This window comes from Rhinatrema bivittatum, chromosome 2 (assembly GCF_901001135.1).
Source record: "Rhinatrema bivittatum chromosome 2, aRhiBiv1.1, whole genome shotgun sequence".
Classification (NCBI taxonomy): domain Eukaryota; kingdom Metazoa; phylum Chordata; class Amphibia; order Gymnophiona; family Rhinatrematidae; genus Rhinatrema; species Rhinatrema bivittatum.
Genome location: NC_042616.1, coordinates 159,717,270 through 159,730,555, shown reverse-complemented (window position 1 = coordinate 159,730,555; position 13,286 = coordinate 159,717,270). Strand labels below are relative to the sequence as shown.

The 13,286-nt window shown below is 40.9% G+C and overlaps 1 protein-coding gene across 1 annotated transcript in view; it reads right to left on the bottom strand.

Moving 5' to 3' along the window:
* Positions 1-1,550: 1,550 nt before the first annotated feature.
* The window catches only part of CROT (carnitine O-octanoyltransferase), a 97,153-nt gene continuing 85,417 nt past the window's right edge, over positions 1,551-13,286 (bottom strand). Inside the window, exon 17 of the mRNA XM_029588808.1 lies at positions 1,551-4,018. Within this exon, the coding sequence (XP_029444668.1) occupies positions 3,898-4,018 (121 nt within the window). The 3' untranslated portion in view covers positions 1,551-3,897. The remainder of the gene's footprint in view (positions 4,019-13,286) is intronic.

The window sequence follows — 13,286 nt, the reverse complement described above, 5'->3', positions numbered from 1 at the left end:
TCTTTTGGGGTGGGAGGGGTTCTGATGCTAGTCCCCATATCACTTTTTTAATAGGGTAGGGGTGGGCATTGTACCTGCAATCCCTCCAAACCTTTCTTAGCCACTTAACCAACTATATGTAGCCTATGCCCCCTTCTCAGGCCCATCCTCCCCCTGCCACCTATAACTCTCCCACCCCACACCCCAGGCCACCGGAGCACGGTAAGATCATAGAACTTCCAGCAGCATCCAGCATTAGCAGCGTGATCATCAAGTCTTTAATTCTGGTGAGCATTCTTAGCATGCTAAGATCATAGAATCTGCCGTGCTGAGAAATGCAGGCCCGAATATTCAACCTGCACCTGGCTCCACCACATGTTCTGTTCAAAAAATTAAAAACAAAGAGAACCTCAGACTTGTTGACACGTAAAGCCAGTAAAGGAGACCAAGATTCTGGTGTTCAGATAAAAAGACAAAAGCTGACTCCTCTGGAGTTAGAAAGCACTAAAAAAAAATCTAATAATTGAAAATTTATATTACTAAAAAAAGAAAGTACTCTTCCCCCTCTTAGTGAGTCTGTGCATGCCTCAATGCAAGTTTGCTATTCACTTAAGGGTGAATCACAATATTAAAGTCTTCTCCGATTATCGTCCACTCACATTCAATCCATAGCACTTCAGTTAACATTTTCACAAAAACTTGTGATCGAGCCAACTTGGCCCCTACTTTATTCAGGACTGAAAAAAGCATTAGCCCCCATGTGGAATGAACTGGGGTCCTTATTTCATTTCAATAAATTATATAAGAGTCACTCTTTTATACCATCTAAAGAAGAGGCCTGTGAGATCTCAAAAGTCCAGGTAATACCAGAAATCTTGGTTTGGGGGTTTTTTTTTGGTTCTTTAAAAAAAACATCACAGCCTACTAAAACTCTACTTTTATCCAGCACCAAATATGACTGCTACAACGCCACATTTCATAGCAGGGCAACTTTTACTGCAATTAAGTATGAGTGTTGTGATTTGATGTAATCCTGCAAGTTACTCCCACAAATTCCTGTTTGACCCAGATGCAACTCTTAAAACCATGCTCTTGTAATACAAACTGAGAAAATGACAACAGATAAAGTCCCGTGGGACCCTTCAATTCCGCTATTGTCCTTACTTGCTTACTAGCTGCAGACTTTGCTTGTCCTCTGGCTTTGCAGTGGGGGAAGCTTGGGTAAAGCTTCCCAAATCATTTCAACTGGGAGGCTGTTCCATGTATCCACCCCCTTTTTGGTGACAAAATATTTCCTAGTGTTATACCTGGATTCTATCACTCCACGCCATGACTTGTTTTAGAAATTTTACCACGGGGAGGGGGGAACACCAGCAACATCCGGTGGATGAACATGTTAAAAATCAAGAGTGTAATCCTTGTACCTTTTATTTTCAGGATTTTAGAAACAAAGTTACAATTATCCTTCACTGCGTGAGACATTCGTCTCATCTCAGGAAAAGCTCAGGCTGACAGGAGTGCTCATCTTGGAAATGGAAGACAAACTTGATGGAAGCAGCACAATCCAAAAATACTGATAGAGCACCTTTATTCTTACCCACGGAATTAGCATAAACATTTTAGTCGGAAGGATTATAGTCACCTGTTAACAGCAAATGACATATTGATTTCATACATAAATTCCAAACAGAAGCCTAAAAAAATACATTTAAACAAGCTTTAAATTTTATGTAGGAAGAGGATGGGGATAAAGGCAGGAACAATTACTATGTATGGATTTGTGATTTCAGCCTCAATCTCCAGGACAATGCTCCAGCTATTTTATTTAAAAAAAAAAAAAAAAAGTGCTTCTTTCCCAGCCCACTTTTCTGACTCCCTTCCCCAGACAATAACATTCATCTACAAACCTTTTTCTTTATTGATATTTAAACTTCCCAAGGAAACTCCTTTAAAGAGTTTTTCAGCCTGAATGCTCAGAGCCATTTCTGCTCAGAGCACGAGGTAAGTAAAGAGAGATATATTCTTCGCTTTAGATACCATTTTTAAAAGATGACTGAATTATGGATGTATATATGAAAGAAAAATAATGGCCAGTGTAACCAATGCTGAAGCCCTGACGACTGCTGCAACCGTTCACAAGTTTCAAACTTGTGCTAAATCAACCTCCTTTTGTGTCTGTTACTGTGTGTTCAAGATGGGGGTATTTTTTCCAAGGGACTTATGTGGGCAACAGTGTTTTACGCATAGAAGTAGACTTTTGCAAACCGCTTACCCTAAATGCGACTAAACCTCTGCATGTGTGTCATATACAATCATAAGTTTACTGGGTGAGCAGACGTATTCCCAGTGACAGAGCTGGGCCATGGTTTGGACTTCATGCACATACTTTTCAATTTTAAAAAAGTATGTGCATACATTTTCAGAAAAAAAAAGTGAGCACGCATTTTAGTGGGTGTAACTTGGACTTATGCACACAAGCCCACTTTGAAAATTGGTGGTGCACCTTGCAGACATTCTTATACAGGCTGTTTGAAGATGACATCACGCACAAGACAAGACAGTGAATCTGTGCATAAAAGTTATGCCAATCTTCAAAGCGAGCTTTCCACTTGGAAAATTATCCCAGAAAAGCTACATTCCCACCTGCTGTTTGGCTTACGCGGTTTTGCAAAGAGAATTTACGTGCAGACTTTTATAAAATCAAAACGTATGCATCTAAGTTCCAACTCCACGTAGACTCTGCCCTTCCCCCGAGAATGCTTAACCCCTTTTATGCACATAAAAATACATGCATATAGACGGTAACTTTCAAACAGGCGTACATGCCTATGTTGGCGTGCGCCCAGAAAAAACGGGGGTTTTATAACTTGCACGCATGTTATAAAATAGCTTGGGCACATGCACAAGAGTGCCCAATATTAAGCCTGTGTGCGCCCTGCCACATGAGTCAGGGAATTTTAAAACAGGCATGCGTCCACGCCATGACCAGTTTCACTAGTTCATCCACCAGTTCACCCAGTGTAGAGCTAGGTCCTCAAGACCCCCCCCCCCCCCCGGTTTCAAACCCTTCTGCAATGCCTGGAACTGGTTTTATTTAGACTTACACTTTGTCAGTAGCAGAAGTAAAGTTATGCAGCACTAGATCTGGGCATACGCCCGGGCACGTTTTACGCACACATCTCTTGTCCTGCCCCCACCCTACTCCTTTTTGAATATGAGATGTACATGCAATGGAAATGCGCGCGCATCTGGGTGGCTTTTAAAATATGGCGAGTGCGCCGCGCACATATCTCAATTTTGGTGCGCGCCAGGCATTTAAAATCCACCGTCTAGAGTGTATGCGTGTAATTGTTCACACATGCTGGTCAGGCAATTTTCTAAAGGGCCATTTCTGTGGACACCATCCTACTTTATCCACAGAAGTCCCTTTAAAAATTACTCTCTACATGTGCACATATTTTTCTGTGTAAAGAAAATTAAGAAACCTAAATTAACCATGTCTGTCTTTGCTAACCAAAGTTTAAAAAAAAACAGGAATGGTACTGCGTTCTTACCATGCTAAAGACATGGCAGAGTAAAACCTGACTTGTCAACAATCATGATTTTCATGTGATATTGCATTGCTGTTGCATATTTGCTATATTTTATTGTAGTATGCAAAGATTTTTTTTCTTTGGATTTGCATTGCTACTGCATTATTAAAGCACTGTAAAGAATATGTTAAAATGTTTAAATTATTGCTACAGTAAGTATTCTTAAAAAATAGAACAAAAAAATTCACCTGCATTTCTGCAATTTAATTGTTTGCCCTATACTGAAATTTTTAGCACTTTTTCCCTGTCTGTCTTATTCAGTAGTAAAGTAGTTCAGCAGTTGATAAAGCACCATTACATATTAATGGAGGTCTCTCTTCAGTCTCTATAGCCGAGCAGTAGCCATTAACTGTGCCATCTCATGAAAATTCTGAAATACGGTCTTATACAACTTCTCAGCATCAGTTTCTGGGCAGGATTTCCAAGCTGTGCAAGCCACCACAAACCTGTCCAGTAAAGAGAAGGAGGATTTTAGGTGATGATAGCAGAAAAACATGGCTACTAAACAGCTTTTTATTTTTCACGGTACATTAGTATCCTTTATCAAGGGGAAGTGACCCAGTATTTTGAGCCATTCTCCCTTCATCAGGATGGAGAAATTTAGGATTAACTAATCATTCTTTTATTTGAATCCAACCAGACCAATCCAGACAGATGGGTTATGTTTACCAATCAGCAGATGGAGTCAGAGACTAACAAGTTTGCTGACATCACTCCTTATAGGCTTCCGTGCTGACCTCAGCCTGCCAGCATCCTCTGTAACAAGCTAAGCATATATTAACCAAACTTTCTCCTCTCAACCAGGGGACTTCTCAGAGAGAATCAATAAAAGAAAACTAGAAGTATGAAAGCATGAAATTGACTTGGTTAGAGCAGTGGACTACGAACCAGGAGACCAGGGTTGGAGTCCTGCTGTCGCTCCTTGTGACCTTGGGCAAATCAATAAATAAATAAATAAAATTAACAGATTTACCATCGTTCACAATAAAAACATATAGGAAGCACTTTCTAAAAAAGGAACCAGCTGAAATAACATTTGGTAGAACAGGAAGGGTTCTGAACTGGTCTGGCTGGACTCAAGGAAAGAAATTATCATCGGGTAAGCCTAAATTTCTCTTTACTCATCTAGCCAGACCAGTCCAGAAAGATGGAATATACCCAAGCTTCCCCTTAAGTGGGCGGGATACTGCCAAAATCACGCAAAATATCTGAGCCAAGGCAGCCTCTTCTCTGGCCCGAACATCCAGTCAATAATGCTTTGAAAAGGAATGTAAGGAAAACCCAGCGGATGCTTTGCAAATTTCCAACAGCAAAACTAAAACTGGTACTCCATCCACATACTGCCTGCACCTTAGCAGAATGTACCCGCATCCTCCTGGGAAGCAGCAGACACCCACGTAGGCTGCTCCAATCACTTGCTTAATCCAGTGCACCATAGATGGCCTTGAAGCTGAAGCTGCGTCTCCTTTTCTAGGTCCCCTGAATAGCATAAATAGATGATCTGATTTTCTGAACCCGTTAGTGACCTTTATTATTTGAAATCATTTTATTGTAAGCAAGACGCAACAAACAGACACTAGCATGCACTTGACACTTACGCCCTCCAGGGCAACTATATGAGATAATTACAACTTACAAATTTTCCTCCACCTTTCAATATTCATATAGACGACAACAACAAAGCCAAGAGAAATAAATAAAATGTACTTCAAAGATTAATCCCTTCTTTTGAGTATATACATCCTCCATTCATCAAGGATAATTAAGCACCATACTTCTTGCCTTTGGAGACAGAGATTGAATATACTTGTCCCATACAGAAGCAAACCATAATTTACTTTTCGGAGATCTGGTAGTATCCAAATTTTCCCATTTGCATTAACACATGCAGACTATTCCTCCAGGCCCAATATGCAGGGGCATCCACATTACATCAAACAGAAAGCACTGCTTTTTTCCCCAAAAAACCACACCTTTCGAAGAAAAAGACGATCTCTTTTTCCCACCCTACCCTCCACCGCCATGCAATCAAATAATACTTCCTCCAGAAAGAAGGAGATAGAGCTCTGTAGAATCTGTTGTGGATACCTTTACATTTTATCCCAAAAGTCCTGTACTACCGAACAAGACCAAAAATAGTGCCCCAAGGTTCCTTTATCATTAGAGCACCTTATGACGCAAATCAGACTCTAACATCCCTACTTTAAACAATCTGGCAGGTGGTAAGTATGCTCATTAACATTTTATATTGTAATTCTCTTAAATTAGAATTCCCTATCAATCCAGGAATCCTAGCAAAAATTGAAATCAACTACTTCTCCTCTAGTTGAATTGGGAGCTCAGCTTTTCATTTATCCAATAAAGGTCCAAGTGAAGACAATATCTCAGTTTCAATAATGCCTTATATAAATGAGAGATACCCATTTTTTGTTGTTTGCCAATTTGAAAGAATTCCTCAACTTGTGCCCTAAATTCTTCTTTAAGATGATTGCTTGAAAGGGAAAGCGCTGCCCTATGGTCATTCCAAATTGAAGTTCTATATCCTGAGGAAAAATAATTTGCCCATCCATATGCACTATCTGTGCCTTATGACACATCCCCTTACGATCCCCATTCTACAAAAGGTTTTGTATATAACCCAAGCAAAAAATTCCCATTACCCCGGCAAAGATAAAAAAAAAATAGTTTCCCTGTAGCTATGATGGAGTCTCTCACAAAGACCTCCAAGCCCGTCTAAAAGACATTATAATCCAATGTTTCCACAAATTGGCTGGTATGGCACAATTTTCTGCATGTAAGACAATGCAGTGCCAATGGCACCACCCAGTCTACTGCCTAGGCCCGGGGTGTATATAATGAAGTGTCAAATAGCCAATCCTGCAAATGACAAGAATACAAGCTATACTGCAAGTAGCGACCAAAGAGTAGTGGATCGGCAGTTTGTAAAGATTGTGATAATAAAGAATCCCTGGTGTTTTTACCAATCCACTACTTGCAATATTGGAGCAGTTTCCGATCTGTGTCTTTGGACCTTCCATTTTACAAGCTCTATTGTATATCTCAATTCCAGGAACACCCAAACCTCCTTCACTCCAACCACCCAACAAATGATGAAAGGGAATTTGAGCACACTTGTCCAACCACTAGAATCTAGAAATCATAGCATTACCAAGCTGTATAACCCGTTTCTGTAAACAGATTGGCAATACCTGTAATACATAAAGCCACCAAGGCCAAAGCATCATTTTGAAATGATTAATATGCCCAGACTATGACAACAGCAGAGAATTTCAACACAAAAACTTATCTTTCATACATTTCAACAAAGGTATGACATTCAGGTCATATGAGTGAGCCAAATCCAAAGTAAGAACTATCCCCAAATAATCAAAAGAACCATTAGCCCCTCTTAACAGGAATTCACTTCCCCACAAAGATTCCACTTGAGGATCAGAGGCCAAAGCCTCTGACTTTTCTATATTGAGTTTAAAACCGGAAAAGGATCCATATACAGAGATCAATTTAAGTAGCTCAGCCAAGTACCCCAAAGGCTGAGAGAGATGGACCAACAGGTCATCAGCAAAAACTACAATCTTAAAAACCTGTTCCCCAACTGGGATTCCAGTAATCCTCTCATTCATCTGTACTGACAGCAATAACAGCTCCAGAGCCAGGAGAAATAACAGTGGTGAGAGAGGACATGCCAGATGTGTCCCCCTCTCTGAATCTCAAACTCATCCATCAATTGGCCATTAACCAAAATTTGCGCTTTGGGATTAGAATACAATAACCTCACTACCCCGAGATCCCAAATCTTTCCAAAACAAAACACAAATATTCCCAATCTAACCTATCAAACGCTTTCTCGGCATCAAAACTGACAAGTAGAGAAGGAATATTTGCATGTATACTTCAGGATATAGAGACCATCAACCTTACAAACATTAAAGATGGTACGCCTCCCTCTCACAAATCCCACTTGATGTTCCACCATAAGGGTAGGCAGTTGAATGGCAAGATGGTCAGAAATGTTTTAGCTAGTAGTTTGTGGTCAAAATTAAACAAAGAAATTGGTTCGTAAGATTCTGGAAGTAGCAAATCTTTCCCCTTTTTTGGACGTATTGCGATCAAAGCCTTATTGGTATCAAAGGGGAACTGTCTTGCCTCTATCAATTGAGTGACCATGGCTTGCAAAGGTTTTGCAACTTGCTCCTTCAATATTTTATAACCCCCCCTCCCCCCCATATCCATTTAGGCCCGGCGTCTTATATAAAGCAGTCTGTCCTATTTGCACGTGGACCTCCATGGATGTTATGGACACATTCAAAGCCTCCAACTGAGAAGGTAAGAAAAGGCTGAAAAAAAAAAAATCATCCCTATTTCCCAAGTCATCCTCTCCTTTAGCATATAAAGATTGAAAAAATTCCCAAAATACCTTGCAAAGCCCAACAACAGAACTGACCACCTTACCCTGACTATTCCAAATGGCTTCTATGCGGTGGATACCTTCCCTACGTTTAACCAGTGAAGCCAGCATTTCACCTGGATTTATCACCAAATTTAAATAATTGATATTTATAGTAAAACACAGATTTTTGAGCCCTCGGATGTAAAAGAGAACCCAGGGCCACCTGGGAAGACATAAAAGCTGCCCTAGTGGTAGGTGTGGGAGAGGCAGCAAACAACAACTTGTCTCACCTCACCTGTTTCTCTAATTAACAAAAAAAGTTTTTTTTGTCCATCATTTTCCGCTACCAACTCACATAAGCAATCATCTCTCCCTGCAGGACAACTTTAGCTGTCTTCGAATAAACTGCAGGGTTAGAAACATGTTCCTTATTTTCATGGAAATCCTTCCATTTTTCCTGTAAAAAAAAAAAAAAAAAGAAAGAAAGCCCCAAACCCTACATCGCCATATAAATGCGCAGGAAACCGCCACCTCCCTTTCCCTCTATTCTGCTCTCCTCAATGAAAATCAAGCCAGGTGATGGCATGGTCAGAAATTTCTAATGGGCCAATTGTCGCCTGCGTGATCTGAGAAACCATTGATTTTGAGGCCAGTTGGTAATCTATCCGGGATTGTGTGGCATGCGCTCGAGAGACATGCGTAAAGTCCCGTTCAGCAGGGTGCACGATCCTCCACGCATCTAACAGATCCAAACGTTCACAAATCCAAGGAACCCCTTTCTGCTTCATCATCTTCTCTCCCTCAGGACAAAGTGATTTATCTATAGAGGGATCAGAAACTAGATTTAAGTCTCCCCCCACTAAGATAAAACCCCCACTCAAAGCCTGAAACTTGTGAAGAATGTCCTGGAAGAAATCATGATCATATACGTTTGGTGCATAAACATTACACAATATTAAAGGCTTCCCATTCAGAGAACCCTGAAGGATCAAAAACCTGCCTCTGGGATCCATAATTTGATTTTGAAGTTGAAATGTTACATTTTTACGAATCAGAAGAGCCAACCCAGCTTTTTTCGAGCCAGAGGCGGCCAAATAGGCATCCCCTACCCACCATCTGGCCAGTTTACTGTGTTCTTGATCACTTAGGTGCATTTCCTACTATAGCATGGCAATATCTGCCTGATGTTTTGCCAGTGCTTTTAAAACCTTTTGTCTCTTAATTGGGGAAACCAACCCCGCTATCTTCCATGAAGTCACTCTATAACCTTCCTTAGGCATTAAGAACACAGAAAGACACCCTAAAATACTAACAATCGTTTTGTAACAGGAGTTCCTCCCCCCAGCCTAGGTCAAACCCCCTTTCTCACCAACAGACCACCACATGGACCCCCAACTACCAACCACCTTTAAGGGAACATTAAAAAAAAACAAAAACACCCAAAACAAACTTTGCTTCATTTTACCTCTTCCCTCCATTACCAGATTCCCCCCTTCCGCTGTCCTCTGCCAGTTTCTTCTCCACAACCCCTTCCATCCCCACATCTCCAAAGAGAAGGGAAGCACATGATAACTGCTATGGGGCCCACCCTCTATAGTAAGTGTTTCAATTATAAACCCCGTAAAAAGAAAACCACCACAAAGGACATTTCCAATTAAAAAAAAAAAAAAAATCATTATTAAACGACTAAATTAAATGACTTTTGCTACACTCATGCGACGAACCTTAATGCTTATTATATTGTTTCTTATATTGCCGCCTATATAAGATTCCCCCAAGGATTACTTGGAACAGTAGATAGCTTTAATGACTTTGTATAAATGGTTTATTTGTTGGAAATTGTTTATTGGTTCTACACACTGTATGATATTTACTTTGGTGTAAGTATTGAAAAATGAATAAAAAAAAAATTAAAAAAAAAAAAAATTTAAAAAGGGTTTCTCCCCAACCATCCTGCATCTAAAGAGAAAAGATCAGAAACAAAATAATGCCCCATCATCTACTTCAAAGACCAAGAGAAAGCAAGTCCAATAAGGGATACCAGAATCACAGATCAATACCAGCAAAACTCTGCAAGGAAGAAAAAAAAAAAAAAGGAAGAACACAAAATATACGGCATTCCATTCACATATGCAGTTCAGCACAGTGGTGCCTGTCATGACCCAAAGCAGGGAAAAACGATAACAATGTTGAATCACAGTGTTATGTTCATCCATCGAAGTTTAACATCCCTGTCATAACAAAATCAGTCTCCAGGGCCAGTTACAGCAGCACCGCTACTCACAGACTCAAGACAGGTAGTCCACAAAAACCTGGGCTTCACTAGGCATAGTGTAAAAGGAAGTTTTCCCTAATTGAATCACTCAGCTTGGCAGGATAATGTAAGACAAAACGGACTTTCTGTTCAAATAGCAGAGAACATATGGGAGAAAAAGCCTGACGTAGGCCCAACAACTTCACCCAATAATCCTGAAATATTAGGACCTTGCATTCACTCACCTTTTGCTGGCAGCCTCTATGGACTGCCTGCATAATAGCCACTTTGTGACTGAAATTTAAAAAAAAAAAAGGCTATTACAATCAGAGGCCTCCCTTGAGTGTTTAAGTGTGGCCCCAGTCTTTGTGCTCTTTCAATTATTATTGGGCCCAAAGAAGAATCCAGATGAAGCGCCTGACCTAGCCAAGTTTTGAGAAAGCCACATGGCTCCACATCTGTGACCAACTCCGGAATACCCACGAACCTCAGTTTATTCCGACAGGATCTGTTCTCCAGATCCTCCACTCTATCATCCAACTGCACCACCTTAGCTGCAGATCTTTAATGGTTGTTTCTGTCCCTTGCGCTCCATCTTCAGCATCGAACACATGTTGCTCCACCTTTCTCACCCGGCACATCACCATCGAAACCGCAAACTCATCAAATTTTTTGAACACTTGCTCAAATTTGGTATCCAGGGTTTTCAACACTGCCATGATCACAGTTTCAATTAAATTTGCAGTATATGAACAATCCCCCGGCAGTCTATCTTCCTCCCACTCCGCCATCTTAGAATCTCCAGCCTTCACCTTATCCTTCTCTTTACGGGTGGTTTTGGTGGTCATCCCAGTGCTCAAGCCTCTTAAAGCAGCTCAAAAACAAGCATCAAAGACAGCAGGATGAAAATATATTTCTGTGCCATTAGGATACCAGTGAGTCAGGGTAAATAGTGAGTAGGCCCAGAGAGTAGAACAAGATTGCATCCTGCTCCTAACACGGCATCACGTGACTCCATTAGTGACCTTTAAATACCACAAAAGGATTCTTCTCACATCCAAACAGTTGAGCATATGCCTTCCAGTAGGACTCCCTACAAAATGAGGGAAGTCACACCACCTGATTAAGGTGGAAAGCTGAAACTACCTTCACAGAAAAGGAGGTACTGTAGGAATTTTCACCATTTCCTCAGAAAACAACCCAAAAAGAGTTCGCTACATGAGAGAACCTGCCATTCTGAAATCTGTCAAGCTGAACATATCACCACCAAAAACACTGTTTTTTGAGTGAGCAGCTTGATCAAGGCCTCCCCTCAAAGGCTCAAAAGGACACCCCACCAAGTAGGTCAAACCCAAATTCCAATTGCAGGATGGAATGAGGTCACTTAGCAGCCTAATATGCTTTGCTTTCCTAAAGAAGCAAGACATTTTGGTGGGAGGATAAAGGCCTACCTTGAGCTCTGAAACATGCAATTTCCAATAATTGCAATTTCAAGGAATTGAGAGCCAAAATGTTTTTCAAACTGTCCAAGATATAAGGCAGGAGAATCTTTCTGGCAGCAACCTATGAGATCTCTCAAGGGCCAGGCCTTTTAAGACAAATTGAGCCAGATCTTCATGCTTCACTGGACCCTGAAACAGCAGACTATTCCTGAGGCAACAGCAATGGGTCTCTGTCCAATAACTTGACTAGATCTGCATAACAAATATGACATGGCCAGTCAGGAACCACCAAAATCATGAGCCGCTGATGATTGCAATCTTTTGCAGGACTCTGCCCACCAGGGGCCATGGAGGAAACACATACATCATATTGGTTACCAGGCATCTAATCTGGAGGATCTCCTTTCTTTTCTTCTGAGAAATCTGTGGCTTCCCCAACCTGTGCACAATCGGAACAAACACATTCTGCGACAAAGTCCATAGTCCAGGATCCAGAGAACTGCGGCTAAGAAAATCTGCCTGCATATTCTCTATTCAATTCCTATGCAGAAATTGCTCTTATGTTTGCTGTCCAGGCCAACAGAAGACCTGCTTCTTCTGCCACCTGAACATTTTTGGTCCCTCCTTGGTGGTTTACACATGTCATCACTGTTGCATTGTCTTGTCTGACAAAATGCCTGCTGCTTCACCTAAAAGGAGACGCACAAAAGAAAGAAATGATTCTGGATTCCAAGCAAATGATGAACCACTTGGCCTCCTCTGCTGTCCAAGATCCCTGAGACACCAGACCTTGACAATGGGCCCCGCAACCTGACAATGTTATTGCCTTAGAGGGGGATTCCAGCTTGTTACAGATTCACTGTGTGAGTGTGGTAAGACAATGCCAGTATCCCCCATGCGGATTCCCTGGCAAGATCCACTACCCCAATATAAAAGACAGGGAGATGCTTTCAGGATACCCAAACTGGACCTACTACCCAAAACACAACATGCCACGCTCACATTCTGAGTTAGTACAACTGTAGATTCCAATAATAGGTTTATGCAGCAGAGATGATATACAGATATAGCAAAGACAATGGTTATAACAATAATGCAGTATAATACTTTCTTTTACTGATGTTAAAAGGACCCAGTAAAGCAGCATGACTGTTACTTCTAGAAATTCAAGATTCTCTCTCAAACACACACCACATGCATGTCCCCTCTCTTTCATGCTTGTGTTAGTTATACCCTTTTTGTCTACACATTTGAAAGTATGTTTTGAGCGATGCATATCATTTCCCAAACATAGCCCAGAGTAAGAACAGTTGCTTTCTCAGGTGATCAACTTCCTCAGCAATGAGCCTGTATATCTGTTTACCTCTCCCTTTCACACAATTATTTTAAAATTATATGATGTGGGGTTACTAGGAGAATACTGAGGCCTACTTTCTAAATACATTCTTAGCAAGCTTGTCAAACATACGCTAAGCAATCCTATTACACAGCTCCATTCTTTTCTCCAAATTCTGAGTGATGAGCCAACAATCCAGATTTGACCTTGCTTGTTCTGAAACAAGAACCTCATTGCCATGGAATCCAACAACTGCAGATAACTCCATTCCATT